The 27905-nt window shown below is 36.9% G+C and overlaps 1 protein-coding gene across 1 annotated transcript; it reads left to right on the forward strand.

Annotated features, from left to right (window-relative positions):
• Positions 1 to 684: 684 nt before the first annotated feature.
• Positions 685 to 27905, forward strand: smc1b (structural maintenance of chromosomes 1B). The gene is made up of 23 exons (XM_056451305.1): positions 685 to 793; positions 1403 to 1591; positions 4268 to 4380; positions 4457 to 4660; positions 4751 to 4989; positions 8479 to 8737; positions 8971 to 9111; positions 10064 to 10146; positions 10294 to 10501; positions 13457 to 13642; positions 13750 to 13935; positions 14124 to 14270; positions 14646 to 14783; positions 14886 to 15002; positions 16561 to 16667; positions 16991 to 17132; positions 18238 to 18383; positions 18467 to 18620; positions 18704 to 18799; positions 18869 to 19025; positions 22357 to 22511; positions 22976 to 23086; positions 27759 to 27905. The coding sequence occupies exons 1-23, from the start codon at positions 685 to 687 to the stop codon at positions 27852 to 27854; spliced, it is 3483 nt and encodes a 1160-aa protein (XP_056307280.1). The 3' UTR covers positions 27855 to 27905.

The raw sequence follows: 27905 nt of genomic DNA on the forward strand, positions 1-27905 counted from the left end.
AACTATTTTGCCTCCCTTCTTACAATTAGTCATGGTTTTATTTATAATAAAAGTACAGCTGTGGTTTTGGCATATTTACTACAATACAAATATGGTTCAAGTATGATTAGTGTAACGAAACCAATGTTCATTTGGTTACCATAGTTTAAGTACAAATATTATGTTTTATGTGTAGTAAAACCACATCTTTCATGGTTTTATTTATACTAAATAAAATATACTACTATTTAAATATACTACTGTGGTTGAAGTAGTGTAACGAAACCAAGGTTAATTTGATTATCATAGTTAAAGTACAAAAAAATTGTTTTATGTGTAGTAAAACCAACCATGGTTACTTTATGTAATTGCTTAATATGATTACAGTAACACGTTGTTTTGATATTTTAAATAAATTGTTATTATATTAATACTTGAGTCCTCGAGCTCATAAATACACCATTAAAATTATAATTTTACTTTATTCAAGTGTTTCTCTAAATTATATTGACATTTAGTTCTGAATTAACTTTTTAATAATAATAAAAATATAAATTGTTTTACGAAGAATTAAATCCATACAGGCCTGAAGACTTTATTTGTGTTGAGGTGATCAGCAGCAGGGCGCAGTTTCCCGCCTTCACTTTTTCTGTCAGTAACTTAGTCAAGTAAACGAAGTTGTCCGTTTCATCAACAAACCTAATTATGGGTTTCTTAAAACAATTAGACGTCGAAAATTTCAAGTCCTGGAGAGGAAAACAAACTATCGGTCCATTTAAAAGGTTCAATTGCATAATTGGCACCAACGGATCAGGTAAGTCCATAATTAAGCTGAACTGAACTGCTAAACTGCTCTACACAATATCATGCTAACTTAGCTAAAATGATATTACCTAAAAGTCGTTCTGTATTAACGTAAGACACGTTTTAGACAAATTACTCTCTGTATATCTGAGAATATGGTGTCATTATCACTATATTAAGTGTGTTTTACGTCTCTGTAATATAAGCTTTTAAATGGAAAAGGAGGCAATTAAATATGTTAACCGCTAACGTGGGGATACTGCTGCCAAAACATGTCATGTTGATTTCTGAAGACGAACAGTTACCACACATATTATTATTATCTAATTAACAGTTAACGTTTACTGTCAGTATTAATAGCCTCCTTAAGGTTAGCTAACGTTTCAGAACACACCACCCTTCTGTTAAGTTATTCAGCAGCTGAGAAATATATGAAAATTAATCAATTTTTTCACAGGAGGGCTAATAATTTTGCCTTCAACTGTATGTAATATACCATGTGATCTTCTCACACCAACAATAGCAACAAATACATGCTTCATGTAGATGTCCTGCATGGCTGTAGGAGTCATCATCAGTACTGATTAATGTTACTGACAGTTTTCATTGTTGCTTCAAGGCAAATCTAATGTCATGGATGCTCTTGGATTTGTGATGGGAGAAAGAGCAGCTAATCTCCGCGTTAAACACACTAGAGATCTCATCCACGGTGCCCACATTGGCAACCCAGTGTCCACTTCAGCCAGCGTGACCATGATCTACTGTGGAGACGACGATGAGGAAATGACCTTCAGCAGACGCATTTCAGGTGCACGTGGTTTGGTTTTTATTAAAATGTATAATTGAACTGAACTGAAACATTTTCTGTCGATAATATTTTCAGGTTTCCCACAGGTCATGAAATTTCTGGAATATGGAATTTTAAAGGGTCTATTGCAGACATTAAAAGTCAGGGAAATTATTTTAGCTTTGGCTTTAAAATGACCAGTTTGATGGTGGAAAAGCTAAATATAATGTTTATAAAACCCCTATAAAGTGTAAAACACTTCACAGCTGCATAAACAGCATGCACTTGTTTTTTTTGTTTGTTTTTTCAAAGTCTGAGGCAAATTATTCATTGTTTTCATTCTGGCTAATAAAATCATGCAAAGTTATTTTCAAGATAAAACATTTTTAATATGTTTTTTTTCTACATATTATTTTGATATTAATAAAAGCACAACAGCAACCTGTTTTTATGCTTATTATATGTCATGGAAATGAAAGTTTTAGTTAGGGAAAGTCAGGGAAATTGATATTTGGCTTAAAGATGGAACCCTTGGTGGCTTGGGTGTCTTCCGGGTGCTCTGGTTTCCCCCACAATCCAGAGTTGTGCTATTCACTCACTGGCCACTTTATTAGGTACACCTCTCTTAACTGCTTGTTAACGCAAATTTCTAATCAGCCAATCACCTGGCAACAACTCAATACATGTAGACATGGTCGAGACCGGCAGCTAGCTCTCTGCAACTCTCACATGGTCGCCCACTCGGTGCCTGGATGCTAGGTTGCATGCTAGGTTGCTGCCGGAAGTGGTGTTAGTGAGGCAAGTAGGGGGCACTTAACCTCCAGTGTATGTGGGTCCTAACAGCCCAGTATAGTGAAGGGGACCCTATACTGCTCAGTGAGCTCCGTCTTTCGGATGAGACGTTAAACCGAGGTCCTGACTCTCTGTGGTTGTTAAAAATCCCAGGACGTCCTTCGAAAAAGTGTAGGGGTTTAACCCCGGCATCCTGGCCAAATTTGCCCACTGGCCTCTGTCCGTCATGGCCTCCTAACCATCACCATATCAAAATTCATCACTCTGTCTTCTCTTCACCAATCAGCTGGTGTGTGGTGTGTGGTCTGGTGCAATATAGCTGCCGTCGCATCATCCAGGTGGATGCTGCACACCGATGGTGGATGAGGAGATTCCCCTCAGTATGTAAAGCGCTTTGAGTGTCTAGAAAAGCACTATATAAATGTAAGGAATTATTATTATTATTATTATTATTATTATTATTATTATTATTATAAGACAATCTGCAGTTCAAAACGAGCATCAGAATGGGGAAGAAAGGTGATTTAAGTGACTTTAAACATGGCATGATTGTTGTGCCATATGGGCTGGTCTGAGTATTTCAGAAACTGCTGATCTACTGGGATTTTCACGCACAACCATCTCTAGGGTTTATGCCTTGTTGATGCCAGAGGTCAGAGGAGAATGGCCAGACTGGATCGAGCTGACAGAAAGGCAACAGTAACTCAAATAAACACTAGTTTCAACCAAGGTATGCAGAAGAGCATTTCTGAACACACAACACATCGTACCTTGAGGCGGATGGGCTACAGCAGCAGAAGACCACACTGGGTGCCACTCATGTCAGCTAAGAACAGGAAACTGAGGCTACAATTAGCACAGGCTCACCAAAATTGGACAATAGAAGATTGGAAAAACGTTGCCTGATCTGATGAGTCTCGATTTCTGCTGCAACATTTGGATGGTAGGGTCAGAATTTTGCGTCAACAACATAAAAGCATGGACCCATCCTGCCTTGTATCAATGGTTCAGGCTGGTAGTGGTGGTGTAACGGTGTAGGGGATATTTTCTTGGCACACTTTGGGCCCATTAGTATTGAGCATTGTGTCAGGATTGGCTCTATCACTGTCTCTCCACTCCACCAATAGCTGATGTGTGGTGAGCGCACTGGCGCCGTTGTTCTGTGGCTGCCGTTGCATCATCCAAGTGGATGCTGCACACTGGTGGTGGTGTGGAGAGACCCCCCCTCATGATTGTGAAGCACTTTGGGTGTATAACCATATACAATAAATGCGCTATATAAATACACATTACATTACATTACATTACAGTGCCACAGTCTACCGGAGTATTGTTGACCATGCCCATCTTCTGATGGCTACTTCCAGCAGGATAACGCGCCATGTCATAAAGCGTGAATCATCTCAGACTGGTTTCTTGAACATAACAATGAGTTCACTGTACTCAAATGGCCTCCACAGTCATCAGATCTCAGTCCAATAGAGCACCTTTGGAATGTGGTGGAATGGGAGATTCGCATCATGGATGTGCAGCCGACAAATCTGCAGCAACTGTGTGATGCTATCATGTCAATATGGGCCAAAATCTCTGAGGAATATTTCCAGTACCTTGTTGAATCTAGGATTAAGTCAGTTCTGAAGGCAAAAGGAGGTCCAACCCAGTACTAGTAAGGTTTACCGAATAAAGTGGCTGGTGAGTGTAGGTGAATTGGGCAAACAAAATTGGCCGTAGTGTATGAGTGAGTGTGTGAATGTATAGGTGTTTCCCAGTACTGGGTTGCGCCTGGAAGGGCATCTGCAGTGTAAAACATATTCTGGAATAGTTGGCGGTTCATTCCACTGTGATGACCTCTGACAGATAAAGGACTAAGCTGAAGGAAAATTAATGAATGTATTTATTTTACAGGGGAGTCTTCAGAGTATCTTGTGAATGGTAGACATGTCACTTTGGGGAAGTACACTGGAGAGCTGCAGAAGATTGGCATCGTGGTGAAAGCCAAGAATTGTCTGGTGTATCAGGTGCTTTAGTAATTAAATTTGCAACAAATTTAGCAGCATTTGGGGGTTATCATATTTATTCATTCGCGATCTTTAGGGTGCTGTGGAGTCAATCGCTATGATGAATGCTAAGGAACGAACAAAGATGTTTGAACGTATCAGTGGCTCTGGAGATCTGAATATCGAATACGATACCAAGCTGGCGGTCCTGCAGAAAGCCAAAGAGGACACCCAGTTCCACTTTAACAGGAAGAAAGCAGCTACAGCTGAGAAGAAACAAGTCTTCAAAGATAAGACCGAGGTATTACACTGAAACCTGTGACAGATGTTGTAATATTTAGATGTAATGCAGAAAATCTTAACGATAATGTCTTTGTTTTGATTTTGTCAGGCACAAAGATATCAGTCGCTGGTGGATGATCTCAGAGAATGCAAGCTTCAACTGACCCTCTTTCAGCTCTTTCACAATGAGAAAAGCATTGACGCACAGTCTGCTTCACTGGGGGACATGCAGGAGGCTGCAGCACAGCAGAAGATCAGCCTGGATGTCTGGGAACAAACTGTGAAGACCCGGAAGAAAGAACACGGGCGTCTGAACAGAGAACTTCAGCAGCTGGAGAAGGAGATCAGGTCAGTCACACTGACTGCTAATGTTGCTGAAATCACACAAATTACAAAAAAGTTGTAATAAAAAAAATATTTAATTAAACGTATCCTATGTAAAATAATTCCATGTGTTTATATATAAGATTTCATAATTCTATATGTACATATGCATACATATCACAATCTAGGCACAAACATAAAATACATTTAAATAGTTTTATTTATGAATATTTGAAAGTTTTATGATTATTAATTCTGACTAAAATTAGCTGTAACCTACTGTAGCATTGGGAATCACCCTTACATTCTTACATACTACAGCCAATACATATATATAATACAATACAGTCATAAGTGTCCATTTTTTTAAATTAAGACCTGAATAATTAAGCTTCCAATTAATGTATAGTTTGTTATGATCAAAATATTAAGAAGTCACCTTTAAGGCTGTGCTTCACAATTGTAACGTAGGGAAGCTGGTCAACGGAGTTGAGGATCCACATGCAGTTTATTAAACAGAATGGTCAGGCAGGCAACGGTCAAACAGCATCATCAGGGTAATCCCGAAGTGTAGTCAGAAACAGGCAAATGGCAGTACAGGTGGCAAAATAACATCAACAAGAATAAAAGGCAAGGATCAAAACACGGAAGGACGAGACCAGGGGCCTCATGTACGAAGAATTGCGTTGAAATCATACTAAAACATTTAAACTAAAGCTCAGTTTCACGTTAATTTAGATGTACAAAGAGAATATGCGTACGGATTCAGCGTACGCAGTGTTTCATACATCTGAATTTTTACTGCATATGCACATTTGCAGCTTTGTATGAAACACTGCGTACGCTGAATCCCACGCATATTCTCTTTGTACATCCAAATAAATGTGAAACTGAGCGCAAAACCCCTCCCTGCCTCCTCCCCTGTATGAATATGCTAATGACTCTACTTTGGCAAATCCAAACGAAAAAGCAATGGCAAAAGCAAGCAAAAAGAGAAACTTTAAACAGAATGTGAATTGGAGGTGCTCCTATTAGATGTAGACTGGAGGAAAACTGTGTAATTTGCAAGTTTGTCTTCCGGAATTAATAACAAAAGAAAAAAATAGAGCCGGAGAGTTTAGCTGCCGCGGTTAACGCACTTGGGTCTGAACATCGCACTCTGAGTGAATTTAAAAAGAAATGGTCTAATGTAACGCCATATGTGAGTGGCGTATCTCGTAAAGCGCATGGCAACATGTTTTGACACGTTCGATCATGGACTCGGTTCGAACCCAGCGTCTGATGAACTCACTCTTCTTTTTTCCCCCACTACATATCAGATTTTGCCTACTCTTCATCACGAGGAAGACAAGTAGGAATCATTAATAAGTGTGTGTATTATGTTAAGCGCATTTGAGCGTCACATATTATTTGCACATTTATTGAATGGAAATGTTTCTGATTCAGCCAATTCGTCTTCAGATGGCGCCTTTATTGCAATGTGCGTGCAGTCAATCGTTCCGATTACATTGAGAAAACCGGCGATCGCAGCAAATTGTGCTTTAATGTTTGGCTGGTCAACTGCATGGTATGGAAACCTTATAAACCTGCTAGACATGCGGATGATCCCGTCCCATATAGCTGGCATTGCACGGCTCAAAGACACTTTGTAGTGTGCAAATTAAGATAATTGCCTCTAGGAGTCACCAATGGAAATAAAACAAACACACAAATGCACGTACGCCAGACATGAAGTTGGCGTGAACCAACGCACATTCTAACATTCATTTCATCGTTAGTAAATCCAAAAGTGAGCGTAAAATCTGGCGTACGCAAAGTTTTTGTGCGGACGCAGCGTTGATACATGAGGCCCCAGAAAAACCACTTCGTAATGCTATAGAAAAACTGAACAAGACTCAGCAGTGTTTGTGAAAATGAGAGGTGGATTTATAGTCCATGTAATCATTGATCATGAGTTTCAGGTTTGTCTGTGTTTCTCTCTCTCTCTCTCTCTGTGTGTGTGTAAGTGTCTGGATTATTGTCAGCTGAACCGTGTGTTGATTGGCGCACCGCATCATGGTAGTTGTAGTTCTCCAGTGATCTCCAGTGTGCATTTCTCACAACACTATTTACATTTGCACAACAGTTCATGCATTTCTCAAAGCAATTAGTCATTTGTGCACATCATAGTAGCAGTTTCTCATTCCTTCCTCCTAATTGCAAATGCTTTTGGACATGCATCAATTGCTTTCATACAACTCTCTGCTGTTTTATAACATTATCATTTGATTTTGTCATGTCAGTCAAAATGAACTAAACTTGTGAAAGCTGAATAGTCATTCCATATAAAACTAATAGTCCTCATTCCATTATCTGAATCATTACATACACAAATGTTGAACTAGTTCTGTCAAGTTTATTATAGAAAACTTTTAAAATCTTTTTTTTTTCCTGTTAAATGTTTCTAAATTGAACAATTTCATGAATGATTTACAGACCTGTGTATGTAGTAGATTCAGTTCCAATAAGTACTGCAATATTGTTTACAGTTGTGCACAGCTCTACCCAAAGGAAGTTTATGTTTGTTGTATATAAACTGTGTTTATTATTTTGCACGATGCTGTGAATAAATTAGAATTGCAAAGAGCAAATGCAGTAAACATGTGAAACATACATATACAGTGTCTTGTACTCAGATACCTCACTAAATGCAGTGATGTCTAACTTTACTGTAGTTTTCAAATGGCTGTGCAAATAGTATATACAGCTGTCTTGAGCATTTTCAGGAAGTGTCACCAAAATCTGACTTTTTTGCATTGGAAAAAATATACAGAGTAAACTGCCATAATGAAAACATGACAACATCTTGTTCATAAACAATGGTGTCAGGAGTTTTCATCTGGATGACACTGACACTTTCATTGACATGAATACTTGCTTTTAAGGAATGAGCTATCCATTTTGAGCAAGTGACACGCTTTTGCAGGTTATCAGCTAGGTTTTGCAGTTTGTACTAATTGTTTTTAGAAATGCATTAACTGTTTTGCAAATGTAAATGGTGTTGAGAGAAATGCACCACAGCCACTGAGAAAAACTGTAATACACTTGTTTATTTTCTATTTGGAATAAAAAATAGATAATTATTATCCATTAAAATATATTAATAATGCATATTTAATAAATTATGAGCATGTTAATATTCATTCATTCATTTAGTCCCTTCATTAATCTGGGGTCACCACAGCGGAATAAACCGCCAACTTATCCAGCATTTGTTTTACGCAGCGCATGCCCTTCCGGCTGGAAACCGGCCACAACCCATCTCTGGGAAACATCCACACACACTCATTCACACTCATACACTACGGACAATTTAGCTTATCCAATTCACCTGTACCACACCTGTACCACCTGTGGGGGAAACCGGAGCAAAAACGCATGTTAATATATCTGTTCAAATGATGTAATTAAATAAAATAAAGTATACCATTTCATGAGGCACTGAAAAAAACTCTCTGCATAATGTTCCTCCAGATCTCAGGAGCAGATTCTCAATCAGCAGAGGCCTCAGTACATCAAAGCTAAAGTGAACACCTCCCACCATGAGCAGAAAGTGCAGGAGGCTCGCAGATCTCTTCAAAAGAACCAGATTCAACAGGCCAAGAAGGGGCAGGAGCTGGAGGAGTTGAAGAGAGAGCTGACTGAGTTGGAGAGAGCCTGGAAGACCTCAGAGAGGCAGATGGAGGAGGAGGAGGCTCGAAGAGGAGCAGGAGTAGAGCTGCAGGAGAGCCAGGTTAAAATGAGTGTTTTATGAGCAGTCGCTCAATGAAAACATCAATGTAAAATGTGATGTAAAATAATAACCATAGAAGTAAAAATAGGACTGAATTTTATCATCTGAGACTGTATTGAATAATCTAAAGTTTTTTTTAGCTGGTGATGGGATTATATTAGCAGAATAAATTATTTTAAGTGTCAATAATAGGGCAATGTTATGTTGATGTTATATTTTGTTTGTCTGTGCAGATGGAGCGTTATAAGGAACTCAAAGAGTTAGCTAGGAAGAAGGGAGCCATTTTAAACCAAAGCGCAGAGAAGTTGCACTGGGAGGTAAAAGCAGACCGTGAGAAGCTCCAGTTTGACCTGAGGAGGAAAAGTGAGATTCAGGTTGGCTTAGATCTTCATGATTGCCTTTTTACTTTTTATTTTTATTTAATATTTTATTTTATTATTTCAAATACATAAAACACATTGACTCTATGTTTAAAAAAATGCAATGTAATGGCAAAAAAATACAAAAAATCTAAGATGCTTATGATTTTAATATTCATTCATTCATTCATTCATTCATTCATTATACTGTATTGTCCCCAGTGGGAAAATTCGCCTTGAACCCAAGGCCCCTATTTGCATGCACTGAATAAACAACAACATATATGAACAGTATATGAAACACTATATGAATATATGAATAATATATGAACACTAATAAAACAGTAAATTACATTCAAATGATAATTTATTTTTACATATTTAAAAGTCCCCAGCAGCCACAGGACGTCAACATGGAAATGAAAATCGGGTTGACGTCAGAACCCAACGTCAGGCCCACATCAATGTCCAGTGTCCAACCTAAAATCAACCACATATCAACGTCTAATGATGTTACAGCTTGACGTTGTGTGGACGTTACCACTATGGCGTCTGTCAGATGTTAAATTTTGGTTGCCATACTTGACTAATGAATGTCAGTATTTGACGTCAATATGACGTTAGTTTAAGGTGTTGGCTCGACGATTTTGATCACTTTTTAACACGTCCTAAAATCAACCAAATATCAACGTCATTTGATGTCGTTATTGGACATCAAAATAACATTGTCTTTAGACGCTGGCTAATTGAATTGCATTTTGGTCACCTGACGTCACAACGTAAATCTAACCTAATTTTAATGACTTTGATGCTCTGTGCCTGCTGAGTCTAATCGACTTACAAAAAAAATTTTTTATCTGCACACAGGAAGCCTAAATTTGTCTATCAGTAAGTCATACTCAGAGAATAAACTATGTGAGGAGTCAGATTATGTTTTATAATTATTACATAAATGTTTGTTTTGCAGGCAAATATCAAACATAGTCAAACTCATCTGGAGGATATCAGCAGAAGGGCAGAAAAACTGGAGGAATATGTCAACAGTACAACGTATGACTCCTTCATATAACTCTGCAGAAGAGCTGAAATTTTGCATATGAATAAGATTGTGTTTTTGTTTTATTTGACATTGTATGAGTTATTTTATATTTGATTAACATGATTTAGTCAAATATTACTCATCATTTTACTCTGAAGCCAAACTCTGGAGGAGCAGCATCAGCAGGAGGAGCAGCTGTCAGAGGAGCTGGCCAAAGGCCTTGTGCGTATCGAGGAGGTGAATGTGGAGCTCACACAAGTGCTGACCAAGCTGCAGAACGCCCGTCTGGACAGCCAAGAGAACCGACGACAGCAGAAACGAGACGAAGTGCTGGAAAGCCTCAGGAGACTCTACCCTGACACTGTGGTACTGTCACAATCAGCTTATACAGCCAATATTTAAAAAAAAATTAATGTCTGCATCTGAATTAAAATTGACAACATTTTGCTTGTTAGCTATAGACCTTTTTTTTAGAACGCAAAATTACCCACTATGCTAAGATGCTAAGGACTTCTGGTAGGCAGCTTGGTAAAAACGATAGTTTTCTCAGTGGCTTTGGTGCATTTCTCTCAACACTACTTACATTTGCACAACAGTTAATGCATTTCTCAAAACAATTAGTACAAACTGCAAGACCTAGTGACCTGCAAAAGCGTGTCACTTGCTCAAAATGGATAGCTCATTCCTCAAAAGCAAGTATTAGTATCAATGAAAGTGTCAGTGTCATCCAGATGAAAAGTCCTGACACCATTGTTTATGAACAAGATGGTCAAATGGCTTTGTCATGTTTTCATTATGACAGTTTACTCAGCACTACAGCACTATATACTATTAGCACAGCCATTTGAAAACTACAGTAAAGTTAGACATCACTACATTTAGTGAGGTATCTGAGTACAAGACACTGAATTTGTATGTTTCACATGTTTACTGCATTTGTTCTTTGCAATTCTAATTTATTCACAGCATTGTGCAAAATAATAAACACAGTTTATATACAACAAACATAACCTTCCTTTGGGTAGAGCTGTGCACAACTGTTAACAATATTGCAGTACTTATTGGAACTGAATCTACAACATACAGAGGTCTGTAAATCATTCATGAAATTGTTCAATTTAGAAACATTTAACAGGAAAAAAAAAAGATTTTAAAAGTTTTATAAAATGAGCTTGACAGAACTAGTTCAACATTTGTGTATGTAATGACTTAGATAATGAAATGAGGACTATTAGTTTTATATGGAATGACTATTCAGCTTTCACAAGTTTAGTTCATTTTGACAGACATGACATAAGCAGATGATAATGTTATAAAACAGCAGAGAGTTGTATGAAAGCAATTGATGCATGTCCAAAAGCATTTGCAATTAGGTGGAAGGAATGAGAAACTGCTACTATGATGTGCGCAAATGACTAATTGTTTTGAGAAATGCATGAACTGTTGTGCAAATGTAAATAGTGTTGTGAGAAATGCACCAAAGCCGCTGAGAAAAACTAATTTATTTTACTTGCTTTTAACGTCTTTAAACTAACTGCTGTCAATCAGCACCACCTCCAGGACTGATTATTTTAAAAAATGTGATCTAATGGGATGGAGAACAATTGCTGCAAGGCATTTTCCCCTCGTTGTCAGACGGCATCTTGTGCCGTTTAAATGGAGCCTCGTCATCGCAACAGTGATGAATATATATCCAACCCAATCAAATGTAATTCACCAAAATGTTTGACACAAAAAGGCAGCTTACTGTACTGTCCCACTAACACATTGATTAAAAAAGTGTCACGAAGTGAAAATAAAGTGGCATTTTGAAATGGCAGAAAAACATATACTATGGTAAATACTACACAATACAAATTATCTAAATGAAATGTAACTGCTCCGGATTAGAGTCAACATGCAAATCAGCCAGAATAGCCACTGAAAACAGTATTCAACACCCAGTTGAGAAACACTGCTCTGGCTGATGACAATACCTAACGAAGTTCTAAGCACTCTACCGGAAGATACTGTTTACTACTGTTTACTATTACTATTAGCTATTCTCATATTCGCTGTTGGGCTTGGAGGAAATATTCATGTTTGTTCATGAGACAGTATTAGCACCTCAGTTCACACCTGCTGACCCAGGGCAAATATGTATTGATTTAATAAATCATGGACTGTTTTGTTTGAGGTGATATTTATCCTGATTTCTCACAACTTTTGTGTACACCAAGTACAATTTTTTTTATGTCTAATTTTGTGATATGAAATCGAAAGCTGTTGAACAACACCAAGGTAAATACATTTTTAGTTTATTATAGTTAAGAGAGTCAGATTGCCGAATGCACCATGCGCCATGCATTTTGCCATGCATCTGGGCGACGGTCTTCAGTGCCCAGCTACGACTTAGGATGCCGTTTAAATTTCTGCCGCACCACAGAGCACCATCTGCGTAGTTTCATATTAAATAACATTATATTGGTTTCAAACTTACATTATACCAAGATATCCCTGTTGCAAAATATTACTGTATATTTTAGGCTTGGATGGTAATATGGTAATATGCTACACCGCGGGTATGCACTTAAATAGGAGACAAGTATTAAATATGAAATATTATTTATTTAATGCCTAAAAATGGGTATGTGTTATTGTCATCACGGGACAATATGGAGGAGAGAGAGGTGAGGAAAGATGCCGAGTCGTGCACCAAGTGACCTGATCTCTGCAGTTTGGCAGTATTTCGGGTTTCGACCAAACACAGAGATGAACACATCATCTCTTACGGTAATACCGTATACTAAAATAAAATAAGGAGGAGGTTTGACGGTATCAAAATTTGGATATCGCCCAAGCCTAGTATATTTACAGTATTATTTATTTAATTTCATCTTTTAAAGTTTAATAAAAGTAGTCATTTTAATCTCATTTTCCTCATTTTTACCTTTTTCACAAGAAAAAAACTAAAACAAAATGTTAAAGTATAGAGCGGTCCATTTCACATTGACCTATTGTGATTACATTCACTGTTGTCAGCTACCGTCTATTAATTAAATGAATAACCCTAACCCTTAACTTACTGTATATGGGTACATGAGTGGAATATAGACGTAGCATGATGTTAAGCTATTTTGAATTGTGACCACAGTGCATGTGCAAGCTAGTCAACAGTGCGCTCCCAAATCACCCTTGCACGGCTCATGCCATTGAAATGAACGGGTTTCAAAACACAGTGCTTTATCGCTTAGATTGTAACACCTGGTTCACACATTCCCTTATTATAGTATTTTGTATCTTGTGACCAGCAACTCAACCCATCTGCATTTTTACCTTCAGTATGGTCGTCTGGTGGAGCTCTGCCAGCCCATCCACAAGAAATACCAACTTGCAGTAACAAAGGTGTTTGGCAAGAACATGAACGCTATTGTTGTGACGTCTGCTTTTGTGGCTCATGACTGCATTCGATACCTGAAAGAGGAAAGAGCCGAACCAGAGACTTTTCTTCCTATTGACTATATAGATGTGAGTGAAACATCAAGGTCTTTCTCAAATCATTATTCCTTTTTTATTTACTAAGTAGTTTTAAGTATGTTTTCATTTGGATTACAATTTCTCTGTACGTGGATCAGGTGCCCATTCTGAACGAGCGTCTGAGAGAAGTACAGGGAGCCAAGATGGTGGTGGATGTGGTTCAGTGTTCACAAAATGCCCCTCAGCTGAAGAGGGTGATCCAGTATGTGTGTGGAAACTCACTGGTCTGTGAGACTCTGAAAGATGCCCGTCGAATCGCCTTTGATGGTCCTGAGCGTCTTCAGGTGAGATGGCACACAGGTGCATTGAAAGATATTATTTTTGTCAGCGCCATTAGCCTCATGTGAAGTGACTGAGCACTCCTGGAGTCCCGAGTTTAAGTCTCTCCAACTCTAAAGGCAAAAAAACAAATCATTACTATTATTTCTGGCCAATTTCATTGCTTATTATTTATCCCGATCACTATGTTTAGACGGTGGCTCTTGATGGCACCTTGTTTCGGAAGTCTGGGGTGATTTCAGGAGGCTCTTCGGACCTGAGCAAGAAAGCTAGACGCTGGGAAGAGAAGGATATGAACAAACTTAAGGAGGAGAAGGATAAGCTGTCATCTGAGCTCCGTGTAAGTGTGCTAGAATAGGGTCCAGTGATGTTTGTATTGCAGATATAAATAGGCAGAATCAAAGAATACAGTTATAAATATTAAAATGAGTGTATAATGTCATAGATTTTGGATAAGTAAATAAAAAAAAGGACTTTACATTTAAATATATAAACACACATGATAAGACCAAACTGTTCTGATTTTCATTTCTTTAAAAGAAACCCAAGGTATTAAGACTTGAGTTCACACCAAAATGGAAAATTACTAACTATTTACTCACCCTCAAGTGTTTCCAAACCTCTATGAGTTTTATTCTTTTGTTGAACACAAAAGAAGATACTTTGATGTATGTATGTGTCATGATGTATGCTAATGTTGTTGATTTATATGTAGGCCTTGATGAAGCTGAAGCGTAAGGAAGTGGACTTGAAGCAGATCAGGGCTCAGTCTCAGGGAAACCAGACTCGCCTCAAATACGCTAACACTGAACTAGACTCCATCCGCAGGAAGAGCATCCCAGCTGCTCAGATCGCAAGTCAACCCCTCCGTCTCTCTTTATTGTTTTTGTCTTTCCCCTGTTCCTCCACTTTAGCATCATGGATTTAAATTGACATTTGTGTGTGTGCACTTCAGGAGATTTCCAAACTCAGGAGTGAGCTCTCCAATCTTGAGGCCCAGATTGAGATTCAAACTGAGAGCGTGGAATTGAAGGATAGTGAGATGAAGGCCGTTAAAGACAAAATTCATCATGTCAGTTGAATTTAAGTTGAACACAATTGTTTTAAAGAGCTTGAAATGTATTTGAGTGAATGACTATAAATCATGAAATCAATACTTATTTTAGATTATTCAGATTTTACTTTTGCAATACTTTAAACATCTATTTATAATTTACTCTATATAAAAGCAAAATACATTACTTTTATTAGTGCTAGTAAATATATTTCTAATGTTATTATTAACCAAAATTATATAAAATATTGGACAGCTGTTTTCAGCTATGGCAATAATAATTATTGAGCAAAATATTTGCTTATGAGAACAGTTTCTGAAGGTTAATTTGAAACTGAGGACCGAAGTAATAGCTGGTGAAAATTAAAGTTTTGCATCACAGGAATGCATTTTAAAAAATATAAATATTTAAATATATATTTTTAACATAATTTGGAATAATATTTAACTGTAAAACTGTTATACTGTAATTTTACAAAATAAATGCAGCTTTGTTAAGCTAATCAAAATTTTTACTTAATTATTTGCCTGTGACGATTATCTTTGAAAGCAGCTGAAAAACAAGTACTGAACACGTCATGTTTTTCCTGGGAATAATATTTCTAAAGGAGCTGTTGACATGGAAATGATTTTGTTAAAAACCCAAGCCATTCAAATATAAAAATAAAACAAAACAACAAAAAAAGAAAAATTACTTTGTGTAATAACCAGTGTTTATTTCGTTGACAAAAACAATGTAAAAAAGATTTTTTTCTACGAACAAAAATGAGACTTCAATGCTGTTTCTATCTTTGAAAACTAAATAAAAATTAAGTGTTGACGACAACTATAATAAAAATATACTTACTTTTTTTTGACTAATAAAAACAAGATGAGAATACGATGCCTCTCATATGGAGAATGAAGTCAGATTAATTGCTCAGGTGTGAGTTTTTTACAGACTTCTACAGAGTGTTAAAATCCTGATAATTTTGTTGGTCTCGTCTATCAAATCTGATCTATATTTTGTATTTTCTATTGGATTCAAGTCAGGTGATTGGCTGGGCCATTCTACAGCTTGATTTTCTTTCTCTGGAAGCATTTGAGAGTTTCCTTGGCTGTGTTTTGGATCATTGTCCTGCTGAAATGTCCACCCTGGTTTCATCTTCGTCATCCTTATATTGTTGATGTTAAACTGAAGCAGCTGATATTAATTTACACTGACGAAGGGCAGAGGGTTGCTGAAGAACTACTGAGAGATTTCATTGCCTTTCTACACCTCCCTTTCTTCATGTGTTCAGTACTTTTTCCCTGTGTCATTTCATTTTATCACACAAAACTTAATTTGTAAACTAATTAGTTTTGTTTTCTGTGCATATATGGATTTCTTTGGTTGTTACCAACATTCAGGGAAAATTTAAAGTCAACGCACCTTTAGAAATATGTTTTCTGAGAAAAATGGTGACGTGTTCAGTACTTATTTACCTTGCTGTATGTTCTTATTTGTGACTCTAATCTCTATAGAATAATTTTTAAAAAGTCAGACATTAAACGGTCATTATTAGTTCTCATGCTCAATTGATTTCTTATATTTTAGATGGAGGATTTGGTGTTTGCAGACTTCTGCACGGAGATTGGTGTGGCAAACATCCGTGAGTATGAGCAGGATTATCTCCGACTGCAGCAGGAGCTTGAGAAGAAGCGGTAAGATCTAAACACATATGCAGTTATTAAGCGATGATTACCATGTTTCTGTATAACCACGCAGGATTCAAACTGAGTTTTAAGTTTGTAATATATATCTGTGTTTATTTTATTGGATTTATGATAGCAATATCTGATTACTCTAACTGATGATGTTGTGTAGGGAAAAGGAAATGGGACATTAAAATGATTAAACTAATGGTACTGTTAAATTATTGAAGAAAATAGAAAAATTGAATCATAAAAAAACTGAGATTTAGAATGACGATAAACTGGTGCTAATTGCGTACTAAATTTGACTAATTATTGTCCTGATTGTCCAGCCTGCAGTTCGAGTCCCAGCAAACCCGTCTAAGTACACAGCTCGAGTATGAACAGGCTCAGCTGGAGAAACTTGTCAAACTGATGAAGAAGATTGAGGAGACCATAGAGAGAGAGAAGAACATCATTATCAGCCTAAAAGAGGCAAACTCACTTCACTTTTGTTTTTGATCAGAAAATTATGGGCTCTGGTTTTACAATATTTTAGAATGGATACCTTAAATCCAAATCTAAGAGTGTGCACAGATTTGTAGTGGTTCTGAATAACAGATATACATGAACATTTGCCAAAAAAGACCAAAAAGTATTTTGAAAATTTTAAAAAATAAATAATTTTTATTATTATTCATATTTTTATGGCACATTTAAACCAGTAAATCTAATCTGTTTTTATTCTTTTTTATTTATTTATTACTTCTTGATTGATATGGCGTGAGTTGTTTTCCAAATAGTTAAGATATTTCTAGGCTGCAACAACGAATCGATTAAATCAATTAAAATCGATTACTAAAAGCGTTGGCAACGAATTACATAATCGATTTGTCGTGCCGCTCAACGTGGAGACGTTTGATTATTAAAAAACTTTAGTTGAACGCGGAGCGGGATGAATGCACTCTGCCTCTTGCGCATTGTCGCCAGCAGAGATCAGCGCCTCGTAGACAGGACAGAGCAAAAAAACAAGCTGAGGTAACATTAGAGGAAAGATACATGGCGAAGGCAGAGAAATCTGTGCGACCCTAGTCATCCAAGGTGTGGGAGAATTTCACACTAAATAAACACAAAAATGTGTTGACGGCCAAACATGCAAAAGTTATGACGGAAGCACTACGGCAGTGATCCAGCACCTACAGTAAAACACAAACACTTTAGAGTCTTTGATAAGGAGGAAGGGTAAGTCGCTACAGAATCCTACCTTTGTTCCGATTTGAAGTGGGGAACGTAATGTCCCTGGTGCTAGTGTTTACTTGTTACTTGTTACAAGCATGACGTGAAAATTCAAACTTAGCTTTGGCGCTTTGGCTGGCACTGAGCCAGAGAATGACGTGTCATATTATCACAATTACGCAGAGATTTTAACCACCCAATGTTTATTTTATGTTTTAGACATGTAAATACATACAAGTACTAGTAAAACAATACATTTAGAGTTTGTCTATAGAGTTTGTCTATGATTTAAGAAGTTTTTGTGCTTTTTTTGTTTTTATATTAATGTAGTACTGTTGAGTCATTTTTGCTGTTTGTTTCATAGGGGGAAGACAACATTTTGATAGCTGTGGAGCAAACCCAATCAAATCTGCTCAAACTGAACAACCAGCTTTCAGAAAAGACTAATTTAATCAACAATGCCAAGACAGAGCTTGACAAGGCTCTTAAAGGCCTCCAGGAGAGAAACAAGTGGGCATCTCAGCTTCGGCAAACAGAAGATTGTTTATTTTTTCTTTTAATGATCACTTTTTATTTCTTGTGCGTGTCCTCAGGGTGCTGATGAAGCTTCAGAAGCAAACGATCTCCACTGATGCGGCTCTAGAACACCTGAGACTGACCAAACACAACCTGCTTTTAACCTGTAAAATAGACGGTCTCCCGCTGACGCTGATCTCAGGAGCACTGGATGACATCAGTGAAATACAGGTGCAAATAGAGGGTCACATCTGCTCCAAATAAGATTATTCCCCTTACATATTTATCTTAAGTGTCATCTAACATAATTACAGCTAGACTCAGAGTCTCAGAGCGTCAGCACATTGGACATTTTCGAACGAGAGGCGCAGATGGTGTTTGATTTTTCATCATTGGACAACAGCCTTAAGGTAGAATTTGACGTCTATCTCAGATTTGAAATGTTGTGGAAGTGTTTTGGATGTATTATGTGTCTATAGATGCTCACTGAAGAGAGTGAAGTGGAGGCTATGCTGGAGAAGCTCAAAGAGGGCGTCTCTTCTCTGGAGTCCATGATCATGATGTCTAGAGCGCCAAACTTCAAAGCTCTAGAAAAGATCAGAGAGGTGAAGGACAGCTACCGGGAGGTTCTGGATGGTACGGGACAAATACTCGCACGTTTAAATGTCATGGTGTAGACTAATCAGAGAAATGCAGTCTCTGTTAGTATTTCTGAATAGTATAATTCAGCTTTGGTACATTTCTCAGTTCAGAATTGAAATTCTCAAAACTACCTGTTCAATCTTCAGATCATTGTGTCAGTTGTGCACATCAGAAAAGCAGTTTCTCATTTCTTTGAACAAGCTGCAAATGCTTTTGTACATCCATAAAATTGATTGTGTGCAATTCTCTGATGCTTCCTACATTATCAATTGCTTCTGTCATGTTTATCAAAATCTATTATTTTGGTCTCTGTCTGAATAGTCTCACCACCCACAACATTTAATTGTTTGTTCAAGTCTTTAGATTCAGAATGGCTGAACAAGTTGTCATAATATTTTTTCATAATGCATTTTTCGATCTATTTCCATTAGACTTTTTTTCCATAATCTGTCTACAATTGGTAAAATTTTCCCAGGTGAATGTTGACCTTTTCTAATAAAGGAGCATCTCAAAGGAGAGTCCTATGTTCACATTTTTACTTTAGTTTTTTCTTTGTGCTACGCAGTGCTGTCTTTTCCTTTCTGTCGTCACAACAGCCCTCTAGAGTGCACTGTTACATTGACAACATGACTAAGTAATTTGACTGTCTTATCCACACACAATGACTCGAGGTATTTTCGTTCTGATAGCACTGACACATTCATTGACAAAGAAATTTAGTTTTGAGAGATGAACTAAGGATTTTGAGCAAGAGACTGGCTTTTGCAGGTAATCCACGGTGTTTTGCTATTTGTACGCGTTGTTTTGAGAAATGCTTTTACTGTTTTGCAAAATTTCAATTCTGATCTGAGAAATGTTTGTTTGTTTGTTTGTATACTTTATTGTCCCTCAAGGGGAAATTTTCTGTGGACTCACACAGCACATCAGCAGGTTCTAACATAAAAACAATTAAAAATAGGTCAACATACAAAAGAATTACATACACTATCGATCAGTGTTCAACAGTCTGATTGACACTGGAATAAAAGAGTTCTTCAGTCTGTTCCGCTTCCAGCGGAAAGTTCTGTATCTTCTACCAGAAGGTAAAAGATCATAAAATGGAAAGAGTACATGAGATGGATTACTTAAAATTCTTTTCGCTTCATTTAGAGTGCATTGCTCGTAGAGTGTTTGTATACTAGTAAAAGTTTCAGAACCTATTAGTCTTGTAGCAATTCTGATAATATTGAAAATTTTTGATTTCAGATTTACAGAAAGATTGCCATACCATGTAGATAGACCATACCTGATAACACTTTCAAATACAGCTTGATAAAATAAGTACATGATTTTCTTATCAACACCATAAAACCACAACCTTCGTAGAAAATACAGTCTTTGGTAAAGCTTTTCACAGATCCAGTTTACATGAGTGTCCCATGTTAGAGACCTGTCTATGTAAATTCCCAAATACTTGTATGACTGTACCTGAGTGATTTCTTGATTATGTACAAACACTGGTAAATGCTCAACAACACACTTGGGATCAAAGATTATTTCCTTTGTTTTTTTTGTATTTACTTTTAAAAAGTTTTGTCGCACCACTCAACAAATGAATCAATTTCAGAAAAATAAACAGAAACAGGATCTTGTTTGTTTAGCAGGCTTAAAATGACTGTATCGTCTGAGTATTTAAAAATAAGATTCTGTGAGTGCCTACTTGAACACTCATTAGTATATAAAGTAAATAGAAGTGATGAGCTCACACAACCCTGAGGGACACCAGAACTACTGTATTTGACTTGGGACAAACTATTATTTACTTTAACTGCCTGAGTTCGATTAGTTAAAAAGGAGTGATACCATTCAATAATTGTAGAGTTTACTCCTAACTTTTTTAGTTTTCTAATTAAAACATGTGGTTGGACAGTGTTAAAAGCAGAGCTAAAATCAAATGTACCAAAGCAAGAAAAACTGTAAATGCTGTTTTAAGCTGAAATAACGCTGCTGGCCTATTAGAATTGGGAGAATTAAGTTTGATCAACTGTTCAGAGAAATATGGGAAACTGATGACAAATTGGTTAAATTGATGGAAGATTAATAAGATCAAAATGGTTTTCTCAGTTGCAGTGTACAAACATTTTACTTGTCCAGGGTAGAACAAACTTGTTGTTTACTTAAGACTAATTTAATTCAATTCGATTATTTTTTATTCGGTTCTCCCTACCATCATTTTAAATATTAATTGTATAACCATATAGTTACCAAAAGAGGTGTAGGCTGAAGCCTTGTTTATTATGCACTGCCTTTATACATAATTAACTGATGAACACCATTTGCTAATTTGATAAAAACCGAATAAACAAAATTAGATTGAACATGAAAATTCAGAATTAAACAAAATTGCATTAAAAAAATTCAAACATTACAGAAATACACAATCCAAAAATTACTTCAATATTCTGATGAGACGTTCAGTATTTTTTAATACGGAGTCATATAATTATTTATCACTTCATATTTATATGTTTTCTTAAATTTGCTAAATCAATTACGAAATTCTAATTCCTTATGGTATTTATTTCTTAGATTTACCCTTTTAACAGATGTACATCTGTCTTTTTTTACATTATTTCTTGCAGTTGCTTTTTTAAACATTCTCATTCATCTTATATTTTTCTGACTTTCTCTTGAACAGCTTTTAAAAACTATATAATATATCTTATTAATAAATGTGTATGTTGTTAAAAAATTAAAAACCGCTCCATAATTAAAAGACTTAAATAATATCTTACAAAATCTTTGGCACCCAAAAAGTCTATTATTAAAATATGCTATTATTGTTTTTATTCTTTTTGCTGGCTTTATTTTTAAATGGCTGTGTCGTGTAAATTAATTTTCATTTCATTTTAGTAGACAAATGTTTTGGTAAGTGAAAGGTTTTGTTTCCTTTTTTATTATTTCAGTTATTTACTTAAGAGTTAATAGAAAACAGTCAGCGCCAATAGCCTAGTGGTTAGTGGGTCTACATATCCGAGTTCCAAGTTCGATTCCCGGCTTGAGGTCCTTTGCCGATCCTTCCCCTCTCTCTGCTCCCTACACTTTCCTGTCTTTAAATCTCCACTGTCCTATCAATAAAGGTGAAAACCCCTATAAAATAATTATAAATTTAAAAAAAGAGTTAATAGAAAACATTAAGAAAACATGATTTGTGTAGCTATTAGCTCTAATAACCATCATTTTGGGCTTTAAGTTTACTTTTGCAACATAACCATCTGTCACATAAAACATCAATCATGTTTGTGTGTTTTTACCCCTCTACCCTCATAAATCCTCTGCACATCAGCGTTCGATATCAGCACAATTACCACCAAGAAGTGCAATCAGGAGTTTGAGCAGGTGAAGGCCAAACGCTTCCATCTCTTCAGCCAGTGCTTTGAACACGTGTCTGTTGTTATCGACCAGATCTACAAGAAACTCTGCAGAAACGCCAGCGCTCAGGTGGATTCTTCTCCCCTCATCACTGATCATTTGCTTGTTGTATTGTTGTATGAAACTGTTTGTATATACATCCTCCAGGCCATTCTCAGTGCTGAAAATCCAAACGAGCCCTACCTAGACGGCATCAACTATAACTGTGTGGCTCCTGGGAAACGATTCATGGCTATGGACAACCTGTCAGGAGGAGAGAAGGCCATCGCCGCTCTCGCTTTGGTCTTTGCCATTCACAGGTATAATAAATGTGATGTAACATCTGACTTTAAACAAAACTGCATGTGATATAACTGTCAATGTTATCGCCATTCCATCATAGCTTTCGTCCTGCTCCGTTCTTTGTGCTGGATGAGGTGGATGCCGCTCTGGACAACACAAACATTGGCAAGGTCAGACTAACTTCAATTACATCCACGGTGTTTTGAAATCCCACCGTCTGCCATGATAAAGAGATTTCAGCATCGCTGCAGGTTACGGGATTTTTCCGGATGATGTCGAGAGAGAGCTGTCAGATCATTGTGATCTCCCTGAAGGAGGAGTTCTACTCGCGGGCAGATGCTCTTCTTGGAGTCTATTCAATGGTAAATTCCATACAGATTGCCTGTATTACATCAGTCTCGTTATTCAAGCAGTTTAGAGACACCATAAAATCAGAATTAGAGTTAATAGGTTTCATACCAAATCAGATGATTTACTTTGAGTTTTAAAGTACCCCTATTATGCATTTTCTAATATAAACTTTCATGCAGTGTGTAATGGAGCTGTTTGTGAAAGTACACCATCACATCTATAAAATGATTGTGCATACATACAAACTCTGACATTTATAAATTGAACAAGCATACAAAATCTTGCATTTATGATATGATCGTATGTGCACAAATTTGCATTTATAAAGTAATCATACATACAAAATCTTGCCCTTATAAATTGATCATACATATTGGGGATGTCCAGATTCGATCATGTGATTTGAAATCGGGCCCGATCACATGGTTTCAGACTTGATCGGAATCGGGTGTTACCTCTCGATCATGATTCGAATATATATGTATAAATAGGCACAGAGTTAGACCTCTTTCTTGACTTCACACAGAAACAGCAATGCATGCGGCATAACATCACTTTGATGCTATTGGTTAAGTGCTGGCAAAGTAGAACACGGAAGCAGCTTGAAGCGGAAAGTGCGAGTATGTCTGTGGTCTGGAGGTATTATAAAGCATTATAAAGACAATATTGCCATAGCAAACTGAGATATGTAAACTTGGGATTGCCTGCCGGGTATTTTAAGTTGAGGTGGTATTTGTTTTTATATTAGATTTTTTTTATATTTACTGTTGCTGTAAAGTCCAAAGGTGAAGAATTGATGTTATTTATTACTTGATAGTTCAAGCTACCTCACAGAAGTGCTCTGTTTGTTAACAGAGTTGTTGAATGTTAAAATAAGGTGAATTAAAGAAAAATAAGGAACGCCCTGGATCTGTTTCTTTGCTTTTCTTTATTCTTTTTTTATGCATTACAGAAGTATTAGATCGAGTTTCGGTATCGGTAGATATACACCAATAACTCAGCCTTGAATGCAAAAAAACTTGATCAGGACATCCCTAATACATATAAAAGCTTGCATTTATAAACTGATCATTCATGCGAAATCTTGCCCTTATAAATTGATCATACGTATAAAATCTTGATCTGATCATACATGCAAAAAATGCATTTATAAAGTGATTATACATACAAAATTTTGCACTTGTAGCTTGATAATGCATATAAAATCTTGCATTTATAAACTGATCATATGCGCAAAATTATCCAAATGATGTATTTATAAAGTAATCATACATGCAAAATCTTGAATAAAAAAACATACATGCAAAAACTTGCATTTAGAAACTGATCATATGTGCAAAATCTTGAATTTATAAAGTGATCATACATGCAAAAACTTTAATTAGTAGTGATCATACATGCAAAAACTTTCATTTATAGTGACCATACATGCGAAAACATGAATTTATGTTGATAATAGTTGCAAAATCTTGCGTTTATAAACTGATTGCACTTACAAAATCTTGTGCTACTAAACTGATCATACATGCAAAAACTTTTTTCAACTGATCTTTCTTGCATCTTACAGTGTTTCTCAGTCGCTTTGGTACATTTTTCAGATCAGAATTGAAATTTGCAAAACAGTAAGTGCATATTTCAGAACAATGCGCACATATAGCAAAACACCATGGATTACCTGCAAAAGCCAGTCTTTTGCTCAGAATCCTTAGTTCATCTCTCAAAACTAAATTTATGTGCCAGTGGATGTGTCAGTGCTATCAGAATGACAAGTCCTTGTGTCATTGTGTGCGGATAAGACCCGTTTTCCGGTTCGTTTAAGAAGTGTGAGTGCTCTGAATTGGGCTCAGGTGCGGTTCAGGTGGCCGGCCCTGGCCCGGTTGGAAGAGATGTGCCAGAACGTGATTCACTTGGGCTTTGGCACGGTATGCTTTTAGGGCGTACTCACACTATGTACAGTTGCCTTGAACTGGACCGAAGCACGCGCTGTTCAGTAAGAAGAAGCGCTCTCACTCAGCACAGTGGATTTCTTTAGTTATATTGTTTTAGTCGTTTGGGATGCAGTCAAATATTTCACTGATCAGCCACTTTTGACGCTCATAAAGAATCATAAAGTTCTCGTGCTGCAGGAATTAGGTTTGCTGAAGGTGCAGCTGTCGTGCAGTGAGGAGTTTATGTCTTAGATAATCTACGACAGTTTGCATTCATTGAACAGTAAGAATGAATAATAAATCCATATGAAACAGTCCCTTAAAAGTCACGTCTCGTCTTTAGTTTCGGGCTCACACTTCGCACTCACACTACAAGTGAACCGCGCTCTGGCACACCTCTTCCAACCGGGCCAGGGCCGGCCAAGTGAACCATGCCTGAGCCCAATTCAGAGCACTCACACTTTTCAAACGATCCGGGAAACGGGCCTGGGCACGGTTTGGATAGCATAGTGTGAGTAGGCCCTTAGTGTGAGTGCAAAGCGCACCTAAGCCTGAAACTGAAGACGAGACGTGACTTTTAAGGGACTGCTTCATATGGATTTATTAATCATTCTTACAATGCAAACTGTCGTAGTTTATTAAAGACACAAACCCCTCACTGCACCTTCAGCAAACCTCCTAATTGCTGCAGCACGAGGACTTTTATGATTAATTATGAGCGTCAAAAGTGGCTCATCTGTTCGGCGAATAATTTGTGTCACTGCATATCAAATAATGAAAATGATATAACTAAAGAAATCTCCACTGTGCTGAGTGAGAGCGCATCTTCTTACTGAACAGCGCATCATCGATGATGTGAGCATGCTCAGGCCCGAATGTAGTAAGAGTGCAGGCCGTCGGGGGAGAGGGTGAGGGGGACGACCGAACTTCAGCATGGTTCAAGCCAACTGTACATAGTGTGAGAACGCCCTCAGTTATGTTGTCAATATAACTGTACTCTGGAGGGCTGTTCTGATGGAAACTATGCCATTTTTTTGCTGTTTGTACTGTAGTTTTTTGACAGATCATGTCATTGTGATACAGAAAGAAAAAGACAGCACTGCAGATTACAAAAAAAAAAGAAAACAAAATGTGAACATAGGACAATTTACTTTCAGATGCACCTTCATTAGAAAAGGTCAACATTCACCTGGGAGAAATTTGCCAATTGTAGACAGATCTAATGGAAGTGTATAGAAAAATACATTATGACAACTTGTTCAACCATTTTGCATGTAAAGACTTACGCCATGAACAAACAATTGAATGTTGTCAGGAGTAAGACTATTTAACTGAGACCAAAATAATAGATTTTGATCAACATGAGTAATTGATAATGTAGGAAACATCAGAGAATTGCACACAATCATTTGTATGGATGTACAAAAGCATTTGCAACTTGTTCAAAGAAATGAGAAACTGCTTTTCTGATGTGCACAACTGACACAATGAACTGAAGATTGAACAGGTAGTTTTGAGAATTTCAATTCTGAACTGAGAAATGTACCAAAGCGACAGAAAAACTGTAAATATACACTGATTATACATGCAAGATCTTGCATTTATGAAATGATTGTGCATCAGTGCAAACTCTTGCATTTATGAATTGATCCAAAATACAAACTCTTCCATCTGTTACAGTTTTTCTCAGTGGCTTTGGTGCATTTCTCACAACACTATTTACATTTGCACAACAGTTCATGCATTTCTTAAAGCAATTAGTCAGTTGTGCACATCATAGTAGCAGTTTCTCATTCCTTCCACCAAATTGCAAATGCTTTTGGACATGCATCAATTGCTTTCATACAACTCTCTGCTGTTTTATAACATTATCATCTGCTTATGTCATGTCAGTCAAAATGAACTAAACTTGTGAAAGCTGAATAGTCATTCCATATAAAACTAATAGTCCTCATTTCATTATCTGAATCATTACATACACAAATGTTGAACTAGTTCTGTCAAGCTCATTTTATAAAACTTTTAAACTCTTTTTTTTTCCTGAAAATGTCTTCTAAATTGAACAATTTCATGAATGATTTACAGACCTGTGTATGTTGTAGATTCAGTTCCAATAAGTACTGCAATATTGTTTACAGTTGTGCACAGCTCTACTCAAAGGAAGGTTATGTTTGTTGTAAATAAGGGTGTGTTTATTATTTTGCACAATGCTGTGAATAAATTAGAATTGCAAAGAGCAAAAGCAGTAAACATGTGAAACATACAAATTCAGTGTCTTGTACTCAGATACCTCACTAAATGCAGTGATGTCTAACTTTACTGTAGTTTTCAAATGGCTGTGCTAATAGTATATAGTGCTGTAGTGGTGAGTAAACTGTCATAATGAAAACATGACAAAGCCATTTGAGTATCTTGTTCATAAACAATGGTGTCAGGACTTTTCATCTTGATGACACTGACACTTTCATTGACACTAATACTTGCTTTTGAGGAATGAGCTCTCCATTTTGAGCAAGTGACACACTTTTGCAGGTTATCAACTAGGTTTCGCAGTTTGTACTAATTGTTTTGAGAAATGCATGAACTGTTGTGCAAATGTAAATAATGTTGAGAGAAATGCACCGAAGCCACTGAGAAAAACTGTAAATGAGGGTTCATGTATCTGAAAAAACTAAACTTCTTCAAAATAAGCACTTGCAAATCCAAGTTCACAAATGAGTTCTCTAATTCATTTCGCATCTCTTTTTCATTACAGTTTGATGAATGCATGTTCAGCCGCCTTCTGACACTGGACCTCACCCCGTACCCACTGAACGACGAAAACACCACAGACAGAGAGAAGAACAAATGATGCCTGGGTGAAGGATAATGAAGATGAAAATGTTCACCGTTCAAGACAAAA

The sequence above is a fragment of the Danio aesculapii genome, chromosome 25 (assembly GCF_903798145.1).
Source record: "Danio aesculapii chromosome 25, fDanAes4.1, whole genome shotgun sequence".
In the NCBI taxonomy this organism is placed as follows: Eukaryota; Metazoa; Chordata; class Actinopteri; order Cypriniformes; family Danionidae; genus Danio; species Danio aesculapii.

Coding starts and splice junctions, on each gene's coding strand:
- smc1b (XM_056451305.1), top strand. CDS start 685: ATGGGTTTCTTAAAACAATTAGACGTCGAAAATTTCAAGTCCTGGAGA. Junction 794..1,402: donor AATTGGCACCAACGGATCAG/GTAAGTCCATAA, acceptor TGTTGCTTCAAG/GCAAATCTAATGTCATGGAT. Junction 1,592..4,267: donor CTTCAGCAGACGCATTTCAG/GTGCACGTGGTT, acceptor TTTATTTTACAG/GGGAGTCTTCAGAGTATCTT.